The sequence below is a fragment of the Culex quinquefasciatus genome, chromosome 1 (genome assembly GCF_015732765.1).
Source record: "Culex quinquefasciatus strain JHB chromosome 1, VPISU_Cqui_1.0_pri_paternal, whole genome shotgun sequence".
Taxonomy (NCBI): domain Eukaryota; kingdom Metazoa; phylum Arthropoda; class Insecta; order Diptera; family Culicidae; genus Culex; species Culex quinquefasciatus.
In genome coordinates this window covers 15,289,112-15,312,584 of record NC_051861.1, presented here as the reverse complement: position 1 = coordinate 15,312,584, position 23,473 = coordinate 15,289,112, and the positions used below count along the sequence as shown (strand labels likewise).

Below are 23,473 nucleotides of genomic sequence, written 5' to 3'. Positions count from 1 at the left end.
GAACCAGCAACAAACACGGGGGTCAAAAACTGTTGGCTGTATCATTGTTTACAAAGACAAGAAACTCAAAGCTCTTACCTTGCTTGACGCACGTGGTCTGGCACTCTTCGATGGTCGCGAATCGGTTTCCGTTGCCTTCGCAGCCGCTGTAGTTGAACGGATGACAGCTAACCGTCCGCGAGTCGTAGAAGAAGCGTGGAATCGTCTCGTCACATGGTCCGGCATCCCTCGCGTCGACGCAAACATCTGAAAGACACAACCATTACGTCAACCCAACTCCTTCCATGATCGGTGACCCAAAACTCACCAACTCCTCGATACTCGCCGCACAGGCGCTCGCACTCCTCCTGCGAGCCAAACCGGTTCCCGTTGCCGCCCTCTCCGCTGTAGTAGTTCTGTTCGCACGAGGCGCGTTCCTTGTTGAACACGTACACGATGACCGGCGAGTCGCCCGTTCCGTAGTCGTAAGGCTCGTCGCAAACGCCACCGTCCGAAGGAGCCACTGGAGCCGGAGCTGGTGCCGGTTCGGGTTCTCCGCTTTGACACTGCTGGGAGCACTCCTGCTCGGTGTTGAAGTTGTTGGCGTTGCCGTGGCATCCGCTGAAGGTGAACTCGTGGCATCGCTGGCTACGGCCGTCGTAGTACCACCGAGTTTCATTCTCCGCGCAACGTCCGTAGGCCGGACGCAAGCTGCAGGCATCCTCCGCCCGACCGCACGCATGGTCACACTCTTCGAAGCTGCGGAAGTTGTTCTCGTTTCCTGCGCATCCAGTGTATGTAAAGTCCATGCAGGTGCCCGAGTTTCGGTCGTAGTGGTACCGGCGTTCGTACTGCTTGCACTCCCGATCACCAGCGTCCGGCTCCAGGAAGCAGTACCGGATGTCGAAGCGACCCGGCTGCTCTGGTTGAGGCTGTGGCTCCGGAACCTGTGGCTCGGGTTTCGGCTCTCCTCCGTGAACGCAACGCTGGTTACAGGCCTCTTCATCGACAAAGTTGTTACCGTTTCCGCCGCATCCTCCGTAGTAGAACTGCCGACAGCGAGACTCCTTCGTGTCAAAGTACCAATGAGCCGTGTAGTTCTGGCACTCGCCAATCTCCGCCGGTTGGAAGCAGACGTCCTTTTCTGTAAACAATTCACAGCGGTTACTCGTCTGATCCTCCCACAAGGTTTTTTTTTTGTTAAGTTAGTTCAAAAATGCCAAAACCAATTAGTATTGTTCAGTAGACTAATTTTGATATCCTCTTTCTCAGTTGGAATGCGCTGGTACAGATTCGCTGAAAATTTTGTCACCGCAGGCCAAATAGTTTCTCTTTTCTTTTTGCAAAAGCACATTCCATCCCAAAAGCAGGCGGTGCGCTTGCGTGTGGTGCTTCGTTCTGTGCAGCTACTTACCGACCTTCGGTGGACACTGCTCTTCGCACTCGTCCAGCGAGACAAACGCGTTATCGTTGCCAGCGCAACCGGTGTAGTAGAAGGGTACGCACTTGTTACCGTCCCGGGCAAAGTGCCAACGGGCCAGCTTCGCGTCACATCTGCCCTCATCCACCGGCAGTGTACAGCTCGCTGGAGTGTGCATGCGTTTTATGGTTAGGGAGAAGAGTGTTTTGCAAGTCGTGCAAGGTTATGGTTGAAACACATAGAAAGATATAGCGTGTCGTTAGTGCCAACACCAAGGGGCCAAACCAATCCCGAAGCGACTGTCGAACGTCTAGATGGTACTTACGCTTGTGTACTCCGGGTTTCTTGCAGTGGTAGTTGCAGGAACTCTCCGTCGGATAGTTGTTCTTGTTGCCCTTGCAGCCTCCGTAGTGGAACGGTTCGCACGTATCTCGCTCCTTGTCAAAGTACCACCGTTCAAAGGTTCCGTTGCAGGGTCCGCTCTCCTTCGGTTGATCACATGGTGCTGCAAAGACAACAACCGTACAGTTTTCCCTAAAGCCCAACCAATCAATCCATCTACTTACGAATAGAATCATCCACCACGCACGAGCTCTTGCACTCGTCGAGCGTTTCGAACCGGTTCGCGTTACCCAGGCAGCCACCGTACGTGAACTGTGAGCACGTGTTCCGATCGGTGTCGTAGTACCACATCGGGTAGTACCCGGTACATGGTCCGGTGATCTTGGGCAGTTGACACTTGTCCTTTCCTTCCGGTGCTTCGCACACATCCTTGCACTCATCGGCCGAGTCGAATCGGTTCTTGTTTCCACCGCATCCACCGTACCAGAATCGTCCACAGCCTCCGTACTCGACGTCGAAGAAGTACTTGACGGTGTAGTTGTGACACGTGCCCATGTCCTTCTTGAGCACGCAAGCCTTCTGGGGAGACTCGGGTACCACTTCGCAGCCTTCGAATTTGCTTCCCTGCGCTTCGTTGACTCCATCTGGGCAGCATCCATACTTGCTGGAAGCACAAGTGCAACCCTCAAAATTCGGACCCGTCGCTGGCGTCTGTCCATCCGAGCAACACTTGAACTCACTGTACGAGCAATGGCAACCATGGTTGTGCGGTCCCTTGGCCGGTGTGACACCATCCGGACAGCATCCAAACTGGAACGCATGGCACGGACATCCCTCAAAGTTGGGCCCTGGAGCGTCAGTCTCCTTGTCTGGGCAACAACCATGCTCCGAATACTGACACCCACAGCCCTGGTTGTTGTGACCACGAGCGGCGGTCGTATTATCCGGACAGCATCCGTACGGTGAATACTCACACTCGCAACCTTCCAAATCCGGACCACGAGCAGGGTTGATATTATCCGGACAGCATCCGTACGGAGTCTCCAGGCAACATCCCTCGCGGTTAGGTCCATGCGCCGGTGTCTGTCCATCGGGACAGCATCCAAACGGTTCTCTTGAACACACCGCACAACCTTCTCCATTTGGTCCGCTAGCTGCCGTAACACCATCTGGACAGCAACCATGTGCCGATGTGTCGCATCCCGCTTCTTCCGCTTTCTTGCCCGGTTCAGTGACCGTTTCCTCTGGTTTAACCTCTGTCGATTCCTCAACTCCTGGACAACCCTTATTGTTGGCTCCCTTCGCTTCGGTAACCCCATCCGGACAGCATCCGTGTTTGCTAATAACGCATCCACCAATCGTAGTGGTCTCCACTGGGCATCCCTCGAAGTCGTTGCCTTCCGATGGTGTAAACTTATCCGGGCAGCATCCGAACAACGATTCCGCGCAGTCCGATTTGGGACATCCTCGGTTCTTGGGGCCCTTCGCTGGAGAAACTCCATCTGGACAGCAGCCATGTTTGGTTTCCTTGCACGTCTCCGGCACTGGGCAACCCTCGTCGAACGGTCCACTCGCCTTGGTCTTTCCGTCCGGACAGCATCCGAACTTGGAAGAAGCACACTTTGGAGGTGCCTTCGGCCTTGGTTTGCACTTGCTTGGTTTCTGTTCCTTCGCAATGATCGACGTAAGAGTGTATGGAGTGCTGGAGCTTTCGTCGTCGTCTCCTCCTCGCTGCCAAATATCGAACGTACTGCTTTCCACGTCGGTCGATGATTCGGTTGACATGTCACTAGCTCCAGTGACACTTTCCGTTGACGATTCGGAAGCATCGCTGACGGAGGACTCAGTTGAAACGGCTTCAGTGCTCGAAGACTCAACCGTAGAAACGGTTTCCTCGGCAACCGTCGATTCCGTTGGTCCAGTGGACTGCGTCTCTTCCGTGGCATCGGTACCAGAAGACTCGGAAGTAGCATCAGAGCTTTCGGTAACATCCGAAGTGTCTGTAGCATCAGTCGAAGCATCGGAACTCGATTCAGCGTCAACAGTCGAGCTTTCACTTGCAGACTCGGTGGACACGTCGAGAGAACTGGAGTCTGACGACGAGTCCGAAACATCTGTCGATGATTCCGTTATCTCATCTGCTGAGGAAGCATCGGTAGAGCTTCCATCAGTGGATGCCTCCGAGCTGGCCGAGGTTGAAGAGCTTTCAGATGTATCAGATAGCGAAGAAGCATCCGTCGTTGAGCTGGCATCGGTAGATTCGGAAGTGGAGCTTTCTGTAGTGGCGTCTGACGTTGAACTCTCCGATGTTACGTCTGAAGATGAGCTCTCGGAGGTAGCATCTGTAGAAGAACTATCTGAGCTAGCATCCAACGGGCTGGAACTGGATTCAACGGAACTACTGGCTTCTGTTGTAGCTTCAGCTGATATCGAAGATTCCGAAGATAAAGCGGATGATTCCGTAGCTGATTGGGTAGACGACCCTTCAGCGCTGGACGCATCTGTACTGTCGCTAGACGAAGCTGAAGATTCTGTTTCTTTAATAGACGACAAAGCATCTGGAGTAGATCCAGTGGAATCAGCATCAGTCGAAAATACCTCCACAGACGATGAAGACGAATCGGCAATGGTCGATGCATCGTCGCCAGATCCTTCCAAATCATCAACTCGAATGTCGATATCCATGCCAGATCCTTCAACAGTAGAAACATCAGTTGACGTATCGACATCGGTGGCTCCCGTCTCGAAACCAGTTGCATCGCTTAGCATCATTTCATCTGTTTCCAGCGACGACTCGGTTGTACCTTGAGATGATTCCATGTCAATGCCTTCGACAAGAGTTGAATCGTCTGTTACCATCAGCACTCCATCCGGAGACTCGGTAGCTTCCTCGTCTTCATCTTCGCACCACTCTTCATCGTCGTAATCGTCCTCCTCCAGCGGTTTGCTTGTGACATCCACCGGAATGATCTCATCCTCGGTACAATCGTGTTTGTTGCAGGATTCCGTACTTAGTTCGATGGTATCCACCTTGCAGTTTGTTTCAGCTACCACTGTGCCGTTGGCGATGCATAGCACCTTTCTGGATTGGAGACCTCCACCGCATTCCTTCGAACATTCCGTCCACGGTCCCGTGAACCACTGCCCAGGACATTCCGCGGGTCCTTCGCATTCCCGCTCCGCTTCCGGCCTCAGTGCCGCGTCACACTTGTAGTCGTCATCGGCCCGCTTCAGCGACTGTCCGTCAAACACTCCGCACACAACGGTCCGTGTCTGGACGCCTTTGCCACAGACGGCCGCACACTTGCTCCACTGCGACGTGAACCACTGGTACTCGCACGGTGTCGACTTGCACTCGCGCTTCAACTCGGGCAGCTCGCGGTTCTCGCAGAACTTGTTGTCGTACACCGTTCCCGACTTGGAGGCACAGTACACCGTCCGCGTCTCGATGGCCGTTCCGCACTCTTCGCACTGTGGAGGGATGGATTGTTTTGGGATTAGTGATTTTGGGTGTGGGTCCAGTTACTTACCCCACTCCACGAGGAGGTGATGTAGTCGACTCCTTCGCACGGTCGCAGCATACAGGTCTGCTTGACTTCGGGCTTCTCGGTGACGCACTCGCTGTCGTCCAGTACGGTGATGCGACCGTTCTCCTTGCGGAAACAGGTCACCTTACGCGTCTGTTCGCCTTCGCCGCACAGTTTGTTGCACTGATTGAAGAGGTATGGTTAGAGTTAAGGTTCTGAAATGGGAGGGATGTTCAGGAGACTTACCGGAGACCACTTGCTGATGAACCACTCGGGACAGATGGTGCCTCGGTTGCACTCACGCTCCGTAGCTGGCTTGTTGCCGACCTGCTCCAGGCAAACATCGTCTTCAACGGTCTCCGCCGCACCATCGGCGCCCACTCGTTCGCAGTGCACGTCCCGGGTTTGTTTGCCTTCTTCACCGCACGGTAGCGAGCAGTTGCCCCATTCGCCTTCGACCCATCGCGGTGGGCAAGCTTCCTGACCGCACCGTTGTGTCTCGGCAGGTTTGGCAGCTGCGTCGCACAGGCCGGGCTCGACCTGCTTCAGCGTTGATCGACTGTTGCAGGTTACGTTGCGGGACTGAGTTCCTCCGCCGCAGCTTGCCGAGCATGGCTCGTACGCGGTGTACGTCCACGAGTACGTGTCCGGTTCGTCAACGGGAGCAGTTTTGGACGCCACGCTGTATTCGTAGTTGACGCCAACGTTGCGGTCTTGTGACAGCAGTACAAGGTAGACGGACTCGGTGGTTGGTCCCAGACATGTTAGCCTGTCTGGAGCGGCGAATCCTTGCGGTCGTCGTTCGTAGTGCCAGTCACAGCCGGCAAAGTGGATGGCTCTCGGGAAGTCGATTCGGTAGTTGCCGTTCAGGTGGTAGAATCCGGTGAGGTTTCGGATCGCTAGGTAGTTGTTTGAGGGGCCTCGCTCGTTGATGACAACGTTGGTGGCTCCGGTTGGGATCAACAGCAGATCGTTGTACCCGACCTGCAGGTTGTTCATGTCAAGCAGTCCGGTAACGGTCTTGCAACCACTGCCATCACCTTGGCAGGTTCGACATTTGTCCTCCTTTGCGTTCGATCCGAGCATCATGTCGCATCCGACCGCCTGACACGTTCCGTCCACGCAGACATCGAACGACTCGTCGTTGCAGCGCGTTCCATCCGTGACCTTGGCCTTGTGGCGGTAGTAGAATCGCTCCCCAATGGGCATGCAGTTCAGCTCGCACGGGTTGGGGGCCTTTGTGTACGGTACCCACTGGTAACGGTGGCCCTCGAATGGCACGTCGTTGTACTCCGAGCATTGCTGCTTGCGGAAGTCTCGCTCACCTTCCGGACAGTCCTGATGGTGGTTTCAAGAACAGGGAAGAAATGGAATTCAATTTCATTGAGTGTGTTCAGGCGTGAAAAATCGTCATCATTAGTCATCTCTTTGGAACGAATCTAGACACAATAGATGGGAGGGGCACAAGCTGCACTTTCTTCTAATAAACCAATTCTTGAAATTGTTTCCAACCCCTTTCCGCGCAGTGTCTGGTGATGTAATGTAACGCTTCAAACGGTCGGCCACAAAGATGGTCGGATGATGGAAACGAGCGTCCTCGGGTAATGGAATCATTTTGCTCGTTTTTTTTTCCTCTGCTGACGGAATCGATTCCGGGCGCCACGGAAAAGCTAGTTCAGCAACGGGCACCCAAAAGTGGATTGCTGACAGTTTACAAATTGACACCATTGGCAGTCATCTTGTATTGACAGCGTGATGCGTAACCTCAATGTTGATAGACATTGAACTGTACATCCAAGGACTATAAACATCAAGGTAACCTAACTTCTCGGGCACCTCACGTGGCGCTTTACCCTTGAGTGCCAGCATTCCCAACTCCAGAACAAAAAAAAACAGAAAACTGCAAGACTGCACCCCACTCCCATGGGGCACAATCTTCAGTGTATCGCGTCGGTATATTTTCACTCTACCCGGGCGTCTGCATTGTTGCAAACGTTCGTAGTTTTGCAAGAGCTCGTTCACCGGCCAGAGTGGTTCCCGGTACAACTGCTCTGGCAACACTGGCCCTGTCACGTGGAAAGGAAGCAGAGCAGTCCGGATCGAAAGCCATTGAATATGTGTCTTTGACATAATAAAATTTATCGACACAATTATTGGCTTTCCGCTCGTCTTCGCCCAAGTCCCACCTGTCCACGTAGACACACCGGGTGGACAAGGAAATACCGGGGAAACCGGTAACTGATATGCGATTATTTGTTTCCACCCCGGAAACAGACGATGCGGTGATTCTGATATGAAAGGAGGATACTTTTTCCAGCTCGAAGCTGGCTGGCAACACTGGTTGTCTTCCTTTTGTTTTGTTCCAACGAGCGCGCGCCAGTGCTGAACGATAGCTTTATTTTGGTGACTCTTGCAGGGCAAACATTAGTCAGCAAACTGTTTCAGCTTTTTTGTGTGAAGGTTTTGCTTTTTAGAATATAGTTGCTCGCGGTCCGCGAAAAAAAAACCTTCAAATTTAGATGTTTCGCGAGAGGGCGGTCCATTGCATTGTGGCCGCCGGGTGCAGATTTGGTGGAAGCAGATTTAGCTCTTTTTTGTTGGCCTGCGTTGAAAAATATTGCCAAACTTTCAACAGGGGTTGGCTCGTCGTCAGCGGGTATCGTGGTGGAAGCAATTTAGTGTGTTAGCGCGCGCGCGGTTTTTTGTTTGTCCAGTGAGATGGAATTAAGGTGAGTGCGCGTCGCCGGCATTCAGGCGCGTTCGAATTCAGCAGAGTGGAGTGAGCTACTGAACACGTGGTTTTCGGGTTTTGCTTGTAAAATTTGTATGCAGGGCATTGCAAATTTCATTACAACTTTGGGGAGAAAACAAAATCCGCAAAAAAAAAACAAATCATTGGGCTAACATATAATTTCAGCTGACTACTATTATTGTTTAGTATTTGAAATACAATGAATAACGTTTATTTTGTACTTTTATATTTAGGGGGCACCTATCGGAAATAGATACGAAAAATTTGTTTTTTTTTTTTTTCAAATTTCATTGACATTTTTGAATTTGTGGCCTTATAGCATTACTGTAATAATGTAATGAGTTCTTTGTGATACTTCTTGCTAATTTCAAGTCAAGCTTATTTACCTTTTTAAAACAGTTTTTTTTGTCAGTATTTCTTTGAATATGAAATGCTTATTATTTAAAGTTCTGGAAAAGTCAGGAATTCAAAAAGTGTGCCACTCTGTTAAAATCATTGAGAAAAAAAGTAAAATAGATTGAAAAACTATTTAGAATACATTGTACATCGTTTATATAGCATTTATACAAACCTTTGCAAAAAGGATTTTGGAACTACAGATCGAAAAAAGACGAAAAAGTCGAGGATTTTTTTTAAATCAATAATATTCTGCAAGTTTTTGATAAGTAGCTAGCTCAAATGCTGTATACTTGCTACATTTTTGTTTCGAAATTTTGACAATCATGGTTGAAATTTGTAATTTACTTTTATTATTTTAAGGGGTTACATACACGTAAATTGGCAAAAATTTCAAAGGTTGGTTTGAGCACGCACTTAAACTTTTTTCAAATCTGTTTTAATTGCATTAAAATAAATATTTTCAACTATTATCCAAATAAATTTGAAGACATTTGGTTGTATAATTGCCGAGATATAGATATTTGAAGTTAGCAGTTTCAAAAAACGGGTGCCACGATATCTCAACACTGCTTTGACCAAATCGGCTCAAAATTTTGGTGAAGCCTCGTTAAACCGGTCCTGTGTGCATGACGAAGCCCGATTTAAAAAAAAAAATATTTGAGAAAAAGATAAAAATATTTCTGTGTTTTTCATTTAAAAAATCGTCAGTTTTTGATTTTTGTATTTTTTTTAAAATGCAAAATTTCAAAATCGGGCTTCGTCATGCACACGAAATATGTCTTGCAAGTCTTCACCCCAAATTTCAGCCAATTTGGTCCATCCCATCTCGAGATATCATGGAACCCGTAAATCAACTCGGCGTTTAGAGAAAAACGCTCACAAAGTTTGACAGTTTGCTTTGCGCGTGGCAAAATTTTGAGCGTAAATCATCTCTTACACTTAATCATGGAATATCTTCATGAAACTTTCAGGAGTGATTGAAAATCATATTTTAAGTGGATTGAATAAATTTTCTGAAACATGAAATTTTGTGATTTTCTACATGTATGTAACCCCTTAATGCAACTCCCTTCAAAACCAAATAAGGGGTTAGTCTCATATCATTGCACAGTGGTTCAGATCGCAAAATTAAGTGAAAAATTGTGTCTTCAGAAGAGTTGTTGCATATGGAAAGGGGCAACTTTTGGTTTGTTTGGAAATTAGGGCGGTTCACTATTAGGGTGATTTTGAAAATATAACTTTTTAGGAATATTTTTGGAAATTTTTTTGTCTTCTAAAAAGTTGTTGGACTTGCCAATCCAATCAACTTTGTCGAAAACACCAAAATTCAATCTCGTAGTCTACGCCTTCTACGACCTAGAGAGCAAACCTTCAAAAATCAATGTTTTGAACGTGGCAATTCTGCGTTAAATTTTACAGAAAAGTGGTATTCGGGGCACTTTTAGAGCTCTAAAAAACAAACATTTTTATTTTTGACAATTTGGCTCAAAAGTTACAGCGATTTTAAGGTTAAAAAGATGCAAATTGAAAACTTAAATATTTCCAAAAGGTGCAAGCCAAATTTTAAGCACCAGGTTGCATTTGAAAGAGGAGATCCAGCAATATAAACGCTGAAAAATCTCAGGGATGTTTTTCTTAAAACACGAGATATCTTCAATTAGAAAAGTCTAATTTTCAAAGGAAAACCTTATGGGACCACCCTAACGAATTTCGAAAATTGTCCAAATACATGTTTTCCATGTAATTTTGCCCGTTAAATCCGAATATACCCTCAGAATTGACCGGAAGTGTCGAAAAATCGATTTTTGATCATATTTTGGGTTTCCATGTAAAATTATTGTTTGGATCTGGATCTCCTCTTTCAAATGCAACCTGCCGTTTAAAGTTTGGCTTGCGCCTTTTCGAGATATTTAAGTTTTAAATTTGCATCTTTTTACCTTAAAGTCGCTGTAACTTTTGACCCTTAAGTCCAAATTGACTTGTCAAAAAAAGGTTTGTTTTTTAGAGCTTTAAAAGAGCCCCGAATACCACTTATCTCTAAAACTTAACCTTGAATTGCCACGTTAAAAAAATTGATGTTTGAAGGTTTGCTCAAATGATTTCTATAAATTTGGTCGTAGAAGGCGTAGATTACGAGAAAAAATTTTGGTGTCTTCGACAAAGTTGCTTGGATTGGCAAGTCCAACAACTTTTTTGCAGACAAAAAAAATCCCAAAAATATTCCTGAAAAGTTAGATTTTCAAAATCACCCTAATAGTGAACCACCCTAATTTTCAACCAAACCAAAAGTTCAACTCTTCTGAAGACACCAAAGCTCCAAAACTTCATCATTTTACGGAAAATCCATTTTCCACTTAATTTTGCGATATGGACAACTGTGCATTGGCCTTTTAATATTTTTTTCTATTTTCATCTAATTTGCTAATTAAAACCATTAATTCAATTCAATTCTTTATTAATACATGTAGAGTAAGGACTGCTCCTTTTCAATTACTACAATCAGAATTCAAGAGTGTGTAGTACTTCTTATTATTATATGGCTTTGCCAAACTTAATCACTATCAGCGCTTGTTAATTTCTCATGCCCAACCAATTTATGCATTCTTTTCGAAACTCGATTGGAGAACGAATATTTTTAATAACGACAGGAAGTTGATTCCAATTAGCAACGCCCCTAACAAAAAAGCTTTCATTGTAATGTGATGATCTGTGCTGTGGTATTATGTAATTTCTAGTACGTATACTGCGAGAAATTTGGAGTTTTTCTGCTAAATATCTAGGGGTAGAGGTATTTATAATTTTAAATAAAGTAAGACAGGACCTAAGCTTATAAAAGTTATTAAATGAACAACCAAGTAGATTATGCTGAAGATGTGAAACCCTAGCATACCTTGATAGGTTATAGATGTAACGTACGCACGCGTTTAAGGCGACCCGTAATTTATTTATAGAGTTAGCTGCAGCATTAAGAAAAAGTGCATCACCATACATAAAATGAGGAAGTAAAAGAGATTTAAACAGTCTAAGCTTTGTCTGTATCGGCAACATGCTTGCCGTGATTTTCAAATGCCTAAGGCCGTTGTAAATTTTTCTACATTGGCTGTTTATATGGCAATCCCATTCTAGGTTATTTTGCGTTATTATTCCAAGATTTAATGCATTAGTAACATATTCAATGATATTTTGTCCAAGGAAAATTACAGGTAAAGAAGAAACTCGTTTGTTCCGAGAGATGAACATTACTTTGGTCTTAGAAGAATTGATCGGCAAAAAGTTACGGGTAGACCAGCGGAGAATTTCACACAAATCTTCATTTAAAAGCCGTGCCATTTCAGTAACGGTAAGAGAATTTGAGGCTAAATACAATTGAACATCATCTGCAAAAATATGAACCATACAATTCTTAAGAACGGATGGTAAATCGTTTATAAAAAGGGAAAATAAAATTGGACCAAGAATTGAACCTTGCGGTACACCAGAAATGATAACAACAGGGCTAGACAATGTACAATTAGAAAAAACAGACTGGGTTCTTTCGGTTAAATAAGACTGAATTAATTTTGCTGCTTCTATAGAAAAGTCATATTTTAAAGATAATTTATTGATTAATTTAGAGTGAGAAACACGATCAAAAGCTTTGGAAAAATCTATGAACAATAAAAACGCAACTCCTTTGCGATCTATTATTTTTAATAAATCATCATGTACTTTAAGTAAGGCTGTAGTTGTACTATGTTTAGATCTGAATCCTGATTGAAATTCATGTAAATAATCAAAATTATTCAGATAAGTTTGTATTTGAATTTTCAAAATTTTCTCAAAAACTTTAGAGAGAGCAGGCAAAATACTAATTGGGCGTAAATTATCTAAAGCAAGACTTCTCGGTTTCTTTTTAACCGGAATAATTTTCGCTGACTTCCAAGCTCTTGGGAATTTTGATGTTGAGATGGCTAAATTGAAAATATACGTTATTTTATCTACAACTAAAGGTAATATCAGCTTAATAAATTTAAGAGGTATTTGATCAAGACCGATTGCGTCAGACTTAACAGCACTAAGTGCTAGAATAACATCAACTGTTTCTACTGTTGAAAATTTGAATCCATTATGATTAGGCAGCAAGGTACGAGGAGAGGAATTATCTTGTGTAAAATTAGAACTAAAATAATCATTTATTTCATCATTAGAATTAAAAAATTTCTCTGTTCGCGGTTGTTTACTTTTGACATTTATTACTTTGAGTTTTTTCCATAAAGTTTTGCTTGTTTCTGTAGTGTTTAACTGGTTAGAAAATATTTTGACTTGGCAATATTAATTAAATTAGTTACCCTATTCCGAAGCATCTTAAATTCATCAAACCTTAAGGTACTTCTATCCGCTTTCCATAAACCATAAGCCAAATCCCTTTCAATCATAGCTTTATTAATTTCGTTGTTAAACCATGGATTTTGTTTTGGCATATATTTACACAAAGGAACAAATTTTTCGAAAAGTTTTTTAATATTAACATTAAAAACATCAAGAGCAATTTCAGGATCTGTAATTGAAAACAAGAGATCCCAATTTATAGAAGCCACAGCATGATCTAAAGCTGGCAAATTTATTTTGTTATAATTCCTAAATAAATTGTAGGTTTTTGTTTTTGATATATTTAGATTTAAAGTTGAGAAGATTATGTCATGTCTTGAGAAACAAGAAGCAGAAACTTGGTTAAATTTAAGAACAAAATTTGGATCATTTGTTAAAAGAAGATCAATCATTGAACTTCCTCCATAATGAAAATGTGTAGATAGTGTATTTATGCAATTTAATCCATATGTGTCAGTAACATTTAGAAAATTGTCTGTATGAGCACATGATTTTCTGATGTCTGTATTGAAATCACCTATAAGTATAATTTTATTGTAATTTAAAGAATGATCAGCTAATTTTTGAGAGAGAACAGTTGAACAATCAACTCTTGGAGGATTATAAAAAACACCAAGTAAAACTTTTTCTCCTGCGATTTCAATTTCAAGAATTATGAATTCAGTTATATTATTTGCATCATTTTTAGAACATGACAAAATTTTACAGTGTATGTTTGTTTTAAAATACACACAAATACCACCTCCACGAGTTTGCTGGTTCCTATCATGCCTAATCAATTCGTAACCATCAATGGATATCAATTCGTCTTCAATTTTATCTGTAAGCCAAGTTTCAGTTACACAAATAATGTTTGCTTTACTATTGGTAAAGCATAGCTTAAATTCTTCAAACTTGCTCAAATTTCTCGCACATAAACTTTGGATATTCAAATGGCATATGTTGAGCTTATCAGATTCCATTGCACAGTTCATCACAATACGTGGAATGGACGCGTTTTGATTTGCTTTCGGGGCTAAGCCATTACTAGCGAACATCGCGAACAAATGACGGGAAAGGTGAAGAATGCATATAAAAGTTTGGCATTACGAAATTAACAGAGCAAAACAATAAAGAGTGATCGTTTATCATACTTCTTAGATTTTCAAGCCAATTATTAAAACTTTTATCGAATTGTGTGTTTCACGAAGAATAGCATCAAAAAGAATAGGGTAGAATAGAGTAGAGTAGGTAGAAAGGATAGACAGAAATATTACTTAAGAGCAGTCCTCAGCAGGTCAGAGTTGCAAAGACCATCGCAAGCGGCAGCAGAGTCCAACAGCAACCATACCGCAACAGCAACAACAACTACAGCATCCGAAACAGCAACAGCATTCGCATCCCTCCAGCAGTATTCCCAGCAGTCCAGCAGCATTCCCACTCCAGCAGCATTCCCAGCACTCCAGCAGTCAGTACACCACGTTCACCAGAAGACTTTTAGGAAGGAAGGAGTCACGGACTAACTAAGGATAGGAGTCAAGGATTAACTTAGAAGGAAGATGAATAACTTGTTCAGGAAGGGTCTAACTTTCAGGAAGGACTGAAACACCGGGATTAAGGAAAGGAATCATGGATGTTGTGGGAAGGAAAAGAGGGCGTTTTCAAGGAAAGGGTTTGTTGGCCAGCTGCTCCACAGAATGTACTGGCCGAGCTTCATCCTCCGCGCGGTCCTTCACTTGCACGAATCCGTCCTTGGTGAAGACACTGTGCAGTTTGCCGTCCTTTTTCATTTTGAGAGCACTCCCTTTGATCGATCTAGCGAGTTCTGTCAGATTCTCGTTCAGGTAGATCCGCTTGTTGACAGAAAAACCCAGGTGTGACAACGACAGGTTACGCGACGAGAGATATCGTCGGTAAAATTCATCTCGTGCTGCTCTGAAGGTAAACTGAAGCAGCTTAGCTAACCTGAAGCATAGTTTATAATGTTTTTTTTGTTGTAAGAAAACTGCACGCTCATTTCTTGTTAGGCTATATATTACTTGATATCAGTTGAAAACGCTTTTAGGTAATGTAATCGAACTCACATAAAATTGTAAAAAGTTGGTTCTAATTCTTTTTGAAATTCCTTCCTGATGGATGTAACAAAACAAAGATCTGTTAATTACAATTCTGTTCAAATAATTGGTTTAGCTTTTGGAAAATCATGACGAATGGTATAAAAAATGATAACATCCCTAAACACAGGCTAACATTTGTCTCTATAGAGCCTGTTATTATTGTGGGTGCTCCAATAAAAATTCCTGACCATTGACAAAAACTTGAACTATTCCAGCTATTTCCACCTGCACGGGAATTACATTCCACCAACATCCCTTCCACGTGCTCCGGACGCGGTGTGATTCACGGCGAATTAATTATCCATCGTGCGTCTCCACATGGTTTCACAGGCAACCCCGAAGGAAAACGGGCTGGTCGATGGGGTCCATAAAACACATGGTTCACGCGCTAAATTGCTCCACTAAATCTTTCTTCAACCCCCTTCCCTGTTTGGAGGCGGTTGGTGCTGCTCGATTAGCGTGAACATAAACATTAATCCAACACTAGTGCCGCGAAAGTGCTAAACGCGCGGCTCGGAATAAACATCATTATTCCACCATTGCTGGGTTAATTTAAACGAGATGACTCAACAATCTAACAGATATTATACAGAGGATTGGAAAATTTCCTAAATAAAGATTAATTTGGGGAAATTTTTGAGATGACCATTCATGTCGAGAAGTAGTTACGGCACGATTGTTAGCTTACCTGAATGTTGCAGGAGAAATACTTTCGACTTCCCCCTCGACACCGGGACTGACCATCTGGACTGTGGTAGGTCGTTCCGTTGAATCCACGCCACGCCGAGTTGTGTTGCAAAATCGATGAAAATGTAAACAGAAAACATAATTTTAGCAGCTGAAACTTGAGATCGGCCAACTGCTGAAGGCAGAGCAAAACATTTTGTACTGCACAAGTGCCTCAATGCTGGTTCTAATTTGAAAATCTCAATTTCCAACTCTATTTGTCTGTCCGCCAAAGTCGCCGACGGTCTAGGTCTAGGTTTCGGTCCGTAAACAAATCAAACCAAACCACAAACAAACAAAATGAAACGGCGTGTTCCGCCAGGTTGCCTACCCTAGATTGTAGCACTCGCGCGTCTGGTGGGCCACTCCGCCACCGCAGGTCCGCGAGCACTCGGACGGGGCACTCCAGGGTCCCCACTGGTCGTCGTCCTCACCGCCGCCGCCGCCACCTCCTCCACCGCCGCCAGTGCCATCGCCTGGAATTATGTAACTCTCCGGGAGGTACAGATTACTGCCATATTGCCGTTTGTGGCGGACGTAAAACTGTCGGGGTGAAATTCATAAACAAAAGGAAACGTTACAAATGTTTCATCAGCGGGGAACATAATGGAACGTTATGCATCGAGAAGCAATCCATTACAGGTTGAAAATGTGTGATTATTGGTAACAAAGGGTGTCAAACAACTATTTCAATTAGGACATAACCTAAAAAACAAAACCATTTTCCTCAGTTTTCGAGTACAGTGAGGGAGGTAATTTTTTCGCATCGCTAGCGAGGCATAATAGGGGAAATTCTCGTATGTTTGGCAGGTCAAGCACTCGCTCCTAATTCCATCCAATTAGCTGATTTTCACTATTTAAACAACTAATTTTGCAAAACTTTTGATAGAAACTTGCTTGCTCACTTTTTATTAAGCTATTTATCACTCGATTTCAGTTGAAAACGCTTTTAATAAGCTTTAATTGAATGTCAAAGTTCTGACCTGCCAACATTAGAGGCACGCTGGAATTAGATGCTGTTCCCCTAGGTCACATGGCCAACGGCAGAACAACAATGAAATCTCGCCCACCCCTTTTTGAAAACCAAAGGGAGCGTTCTTTTATTACGTAACGCGAAAAATCGGACTTTTAGACCCCCTCCCCCCCCTCGTAACAAAATTTCCATACAAATTTTAAAAATTTTGTATGGAGCGTAACACGGCCTCCGACCCCCCCTCCTACCCTACTACGTTACGTAATAAAAAAATGCTCCCAAACCATCCATGGCCATCCGAGATGCATTATGCACACGTGGAATTGTTTACAGTCAACACGTTTAGTGTTTCACACGTGGTGCGTCGCGGTGGAACAACGGATGCGGGCGCTTGCTTTGTTTTTAAACACTGCTGAATTAGTTATGGCAGGATAATGGTTCATTTAACTGAAGTAAAATGAGTGATACATTGCTAATAAACGCACATTCAAAAGAAGGGCACATTGAAAAGCATCCACACAATGATTTCACTAATGGAATTGATTTCGGATTTTGACGGCAAAAATAAATCATGGATGGATAAAACAACCTTATTTTATAAAATGTTTGCTTTGTTGATTTCTCATCTCAATCAGTAAAAATAGGTCTTTATGAACACCCTCATTTTCCATATGTTTCAGGTATAAATGCTATGGTTTCATTCTAAAAAAACAAAGTGATATTATTTTGGACAATTTTCAAGTGATTTTAATAGCATTCCTCGGAAAGGAAGTAAAAACCAAACGTCTCCATGAATTTATTCTAAGAAAGGGAGATTCATGCATTCAAACATAAATGAGCAGTTCTCTAGGATTTCGGTCATTCGATTTTTTTTTGTATTTTTTAATCCGACTGAAATTTTTTTGGTGCCTTCGGTATGCTTAAAGAAGCCATTTTGAATCATTAGTTTGTCCATATAATTTTCCATACAAATTTGGCAGCTGGCCATACAAAAATGATGTATGAAAATTCAGAAATCTGTATCTTTTGAAGGAATTTTTTGATCGATTTGGTGTCTTCGGCAAAGTTGTAGGTATGGATACGAACTACACTGGAAAAAATTATACAATGTAAATAAAAAAAATGTTGATTTTTTATTTAACTTTTTGTCACCAAAACTTGATTTGCAAAAAAAACTATTTTTATTTTTTTTATTTTTTGATATGTTTTAGAGGACATAAAATGCCAACTTTTCAGAAATTTCCAGGTTGTTCAAAAAATATTTGAGCGAGTCATGAATTTTTGAATCAATACTGATTTTTTTTTTTAAATCGAAAAATTGGTCGCAATCAATTTTCAACTTCATTTTTTGATGTAAAATCAAATTTGCAATCAACAAGTACTTTTATGAAATTTGGATAAAGTGCACCGTTTTCAAGTTAAATCCATTTTTAGGTGACTTTTATAGAAAATAGTCGCAGTTTTTCATTTTTTAAAATAAGTGCACAAGTTTGCCCACCTTTGATAAAAATATTTTTGAAAAGCTGAGAAAATTCTCTATATTTTGCATTTTTGGACTTTGTTGATATGACCCATAGTTGCTGAGATATTGCCATGCAAAGGTTTAAAAACAGGAAAATTGATGTTTTCTAAGTCTCACCCAAACAACACACCATTTTCTAATGTCAATATCTCAGCAACTAATGGTCCGATTTTCAATGTTAAAATATGAAACATTCGTGAAATTTTCCGTTCTTTTCGAAAAAAATATTTTGAAAATTTTTAAACCAAGACTAACGTTTCAAAAGGGCCAAAAATTCAATATTACGCCCGCTCAAATCAAGTTTTAGTGATAAAAAGTTAAATAAAAAATCACCAATTTTTTTACCGTGTATCATTTTTTCCAGTGTAGTCCGTATCCATACATACAATTTTCCCGAAGACACCAAATCGATCAAAAAATTCCTTCAAAAGATACAGATTTTTGAATTTTCATACATCATTTTTGTATGGCCAGCTGCCAAATTTGTATGGAAAGTTACATGGACAAACTAATGATGCAAAATGGCTTCTTTGGGCATACCGAAGGCGCTAAAAAAGTTTCAGTCGGATTTAAAAAAAATAAAAATAAAAATTTAAGAAAAAAGACCGATTTCGTAGAGAATTGCTCAGCTTTCCTCGGAGATGAAGCCAAAACAAAACGTCTCCATGAATTTATTCTAAGAATGGGAGATTCATACATTCAAACATAATGTCAAATCTTTAAATATTTCTTGAAATGAAATTGGTTTTGACCGTTTAGTGTCAATGCTCGAAAATGTGATACATCAAATTTGAGTTTAGAAAATCTCATAAAAAATATTGAGCAATTTTATTTTTTTGTTAAAAATGGAATTAAAAATGGGTTTTGAAGAGTTTTACTAATTTTCTGATCGTCTAAACTATCACGAAGATATCAAATCAATTTGAAAATCCGTCCGTAAGGCAGGCTAAAATACAAATTTTGACTTTTGTTGGTTGGAGATATGTAATAATTTTTGCGGCTTGAAATTGTTTGCTTCCCAGTTTTCTACACAACTCTGTGTTTGACGCTAGCAACTTACCCGTCTTGAATAGGATAAACTAATTTGGTGCGCTACTATAAATACTATAATTTGTAAATATCTGAAAAGAAAGAAAAAAGGAAAAAAAATGTGATGAAAACAAGTTCAGGTGCTAAAATCTCGCTCACTTAAAAACTAATTAAAATTTTCACATTCTTGACAAGTTTTGCTCAACACCCGGAGAAGAAGATTCTTCTCCGGAACCACTCCACCAGGCAGTAGGTTAAACTTTCTTTGCGCTGGGATGTCGAAAATTTTGCATTCTTTTCCAAAAGGGGGGAAAGTTTACACAAGAGGGAGTCCTCCGACACCTTTGAGAAGGTTGTGCGTGTGTGGGGGAGGAGGAAACGGTTAGTTTTGTGGTCCATTTGGCCATACGCTTCCCATCGAGGATGTGAGGCGATCCTCTCTTAAGAAGTGCTTAGGTTGGAAATCCCTGAGAGATTCACTTGGAAGTACATTTAAACTTGGAAGTTTTACTCATAAATATGATGGTAAAATACAGTGTGAGGTTATCAAGCATCTGAAATTCAATTATTTTAAGATTTTGACCCTTTTTCATCGATCATTCAATAAATTGCCCAACTTCCCCTGACTGAAATGGGATAGGTGGTCCACATGGAATTAAAAAGAAATATAAAACCATCAGTCCTGCTCCAGAAACAAGAAACGTGGGTGCATGTGCTTTGTCTTGCTGGCACGTGGGATTTGGTTGTCGAAAATGCAGAAACAACACACGGGACAGAACAGGACCAGGAGTTGCCAGTCACCACGGGTCCTGGGACAGAAGGTGGAGTTTTTCAATTATGTCAAGTGCTTTTATTTACGCTACTTTGCCCTAAATAAATTGCTTTCGGTTCAAGTTTTTGGCGTCGGGAGTACCAACCAGGTAGAGGACCATGTACGCTTGTACTGCCAGGACCTGACACAAAAAGCTGGAACTCTCCGCTTCCGGTTACGTGGGAAAAGTTGCTGAAAGGGTGGAAAATGTGACCGGAGAGAGATAGAGAGCAAGGTGGCCATTGTTTGGCTTTGTTTATTTGTCCCTTTTTTGTAGTGATTGTTGAGAAGAGTGTAAAATAGATACATCCACCTGTGGAGGGTGCGTTGGGGTCAAACTGTTTTAACAGTGAAGTAATTATGCCAAATATGGTTTTGATTTCTAAGAGTAGTTTCGTTTCATCAAGCTCAATCAATCAAGCTTGATGACGAAAACCTGGTTAAGAGCAATTTTGCTACTTTCTTCATTCTTTTCCACAGCTGATTTTTACTTTTTTTTAAAAGGTTATTATTTGAATAACTGGGAATAATTTCCAACAAATATTTGGTCCGAATAGGGCTAATTCATTTTCAAGAACTAGAATAATTTTGATCGCTTTACCCGACGTTGTCTAAAGTTCTAGTCCATTCAAAGCCTACTGCCATCCATGTACAGCAAAACGTGGTCCTTCTGGTTCAGCTTATTTCCCGCAAAGTTCCGAGAGTCAACGTCTGCTTTTGGTCAGTGTGAAAATTACAGGTGGAAAACCATCCACAGAAAACTTCTGAATGAGCACCTGGGAAAACAAATTCAAATCAAATTACATCAAGGGTCCTCGGGTGAAGGGGACTGTACACCTGAAACCGGGATGAGATTTTCCAAAACGCTTGACCAAACAGAGAAAGTCGACAGGCTTTTGGGGTTAGTCTTCTTCAGAAGTTAAAAACTTGCGGAAATCGCTGAAATTTTAATTGAAAAGCGCGCAATTTTCCAGTTCATCAAACCTACTAATCTGGCTTGGCTAATTATTGAACATGAACCTCGCAAACCCACAATCATCGCGCACAGATTTGTTAGTCTAATCACGAAATTTGCGATTTTCCCTCCCAATTATAAATTACACCCTCTGTCCACCAGCTTGACGAGTGGTGGTTGGGCTGGGCTGGATAGTAAAACAAACGTCATTTTACGGTTTGTTAGTTTTATTGGCAGACTGAATTCAAACGAATCACGCACGCGTGTGTGGTTTTTACCCTAATTGTGCCATCGTGAATTAACAATCAATGGCACAAAGAGGGACAACTGCGGTGGTTTGGAGGATATCAGGTTAGGTACTGATTGAGAAACTTTTGTTGCAGTTTTGTTGTTAGATGTGGGTTTGGAGTTTCAATTTAGGTTCAGCTGTGCGGAAAACGCAGCGAGTGGGTGCAGCGAGTGTAGTGAACCTAATTAACTTTGCAGCATTTTTCAAAGTTTATGGCGCTTGTCACCCTTCAAAAAATTAGGTGACAATTTTTAAATAAAGACTTGCAATGGAAATAAAACAACAAATCACACGAAAATTGTTCAGAATTAATTTTCCTGACAATAATTTTGAGCAGGTTCGGGCTAGTTTTGAATATTAATATTTTGAATATAAGAAAAAAAAAAGTTTCACAGTACCCCTGAAAACAGTCCCGCTACTTAGCCGAATGGTTAAGCGATTTGCCTTTTAAACCACCTCACCACTGATTTTTGGGTGGCAACCATAACCCCCTGCTCCCACTGGGAGCAACAACAAAAGAAAAGATGTTGAAAAATTTTTTTTTTGTGGTTTTTAACAATTTCTATATGACAGACTTGGTTTTTCAGTCTCGAAAATATTTTTACGGGAAAGCTTGTCCAATTTCCCATGAGATTGTCTTGAGACCAGTTTTCAAAATAACTCGTTTTTAATGATTAGAGCTAATTTACTATCCAGGTTACTATACTACACTGAAAAAAATTGTTATGTTTTCAATTATGAGCAATGAAATTAGCTTATATCAATAAGCCCATAAATCCAACTGAAATGTGGTCAAAGACAATCTTATGGGAAATTGGACAAGCTTTCCCGAAAAATATTTTCGAGACTGAAAAATCAAGTCTGTCATATAGAAATTGCCAAAAAACCATAAAAATAGTAGTTTATGCAACAAGTTGCAAAAAGAGGATTTTTTCAGCACGAGTCGTACATTTATCCAACGAGGTTCACCGAGTTGGATAAATACGAAGAGTGCTGAAAAAAGCAAGTTTTGCAACGAGTCCCATACAACATTTTTTGCAGTTCCAAAAAACACACACTGGGTGAAATTTTATGTCAAATTTTCATGTATTTTGTCAATAAATCGTTTAAATCAAAAAAATGTTGAAAAGTTTTACTTTTTAAAACAAGTGCTGAAAAGTTCAACTTTTCAGCACCCATTTGAGTGCTGAAAAGTAGAACTTTTCAGCATTTATTTTGAAAAGTGTTGCTATTCGATTCTGTTATTTTTGGTACAGAAAAGTAGGCTATTTCGTCGTTCAAAAATGACAGGAAAAGTAAGTAGTTTCACGACGGAATTGCAAAATAGTAGTTTTTGCAATTCCGTCGTGAAACTACTTACTTTTCCTGTCATTCTTGAACGACGAAATAGTTTTCTGTACCAACAGAATCGAATAGCAACACTTTCAAAATAAATGCTGAAAGTTCTACTTTCAGCACTCAAATGGGTGCTGAAAAGTTAAACTTTCAGCACTTGTTTCGAAAAGTAACACTTTTCAGAATTTTTTTGATTCAAACGATTTATTGACAAAATACATGAAAATTTGACATAAAATTTCACTCAGTGTGTGTTTTTTGGAATTGCAAAAAATGTTGTATGGAACTCGTTGCAAAACTTGATTTTTTCAGCACTCTTCGTATTTATCCAACTCGGTGAACCTCGTTGGATAAATGTACGACTCGTGCTGAAAGAATCCTCTTTTTGCAACTTGTTGCATAAACTACTATTATGCAACAAGTTGCAAAAATAGGATTTTTTCAGCACAAGCCGTACATTTATCCAACGAGGTTCACCGAGTTGGATAAATACGAAGAGTGCTGAAAAAATCAAGTATTGCATTGCATTTTTTGCAGTTCCAAAAAACACACACTGAGTGAAATTTTATGTCAAATTTTCATGTATTTTGTCAATAAATCGTTTAAATAAAAAAAATGTTGAAAAGTGTTACTTTTCGAAACAAGTGCTGAAAAGTTCAACTTTTCAGCACCCATTTCAGTGCTGAAAAGTAGAACTTTTCAGCATATATTTTGAAAAGTGTTGCTATTCGATTCTGTTATTTTTGGTACAGAAAAGTAGGCTATTTCGTCGTTCAAGAATGACAGGAAAAGTAAGTAGTTTCATGACGGAATTGCAAAAAATATTTTTTCGACATTTTTATTTTTAAAACCGCTGAAACTTCACAAGGATTGGGAAACTTCACAAGGATCGTCAATATGAAGACACTTATGTAAAATTGTCTAATTTTCCCGGGTTTTGAATTTCCCGG

The 23,473-nt window shown here is 41.6% G+C and overlaps 1 protein-coding gene across 4 annotated transcripts in view; it reads right to left on the bottom strand.

Annotated features, from left to right (window-relative positions):
• The window catches only part of LOC6032991 (papilin), a 176,027-nt gene that overhangs the window by 3,391 nt on the left and 149,163 nt on the right, over nucleotides 1-23,473 (bottom strand). For 3 of the 4 annotated variants that reach the window (XM_038248486.1, XM_038248470.1, XM_038248481.1), the window contains exons 3-12: nucleotides 19,165-19,225; nucleotides 15,941-16,152; nucleotides 15,572-15,632; nucleotides 5,515-6,606; nucleotides 5,272-5,451; nucleotides 1,966-5,212; nucleotides 1,725-1,904; nucleotides 1,394-1,564; nucleotides 308-1,123; nucleotides 79-246 (exon numbers count right to left, since the gene is read on the bottom strand). In XM_038248486.1, the coding sequence (XP_038104414.1) occupies nucleotides 79-246; nucleotides 308-1,123; nucleotides 1,394-1,564; nucleotides 1,725-1,904; nucleotides 1,966-5,212; nucleotides 5,272-5,451; nucleotides 5,515-6,606; nucleotides 15,572-15,632; nucleotides 15,941-16,152; nucleotides 19,165-19,225 (6,188 nt within the window). The remainder of the gene's footprint in view (nucleotides 1-78; nucleotides 247-307; nucleotides 1,124-1,393; nucleotides 1,565-1,724; nucleotides 1,905-1,965; nucleotides 5,213-5,271; nucleotides 5,452-5,514; nucleotides 6,607-15,571; nucleotides 15,633-15,940; nucleotides 16,153-19,164; nucleotides 19,226-23,473) is intronic. The other variant, XM_038248477.1, reaches the window with a different exon arrangement.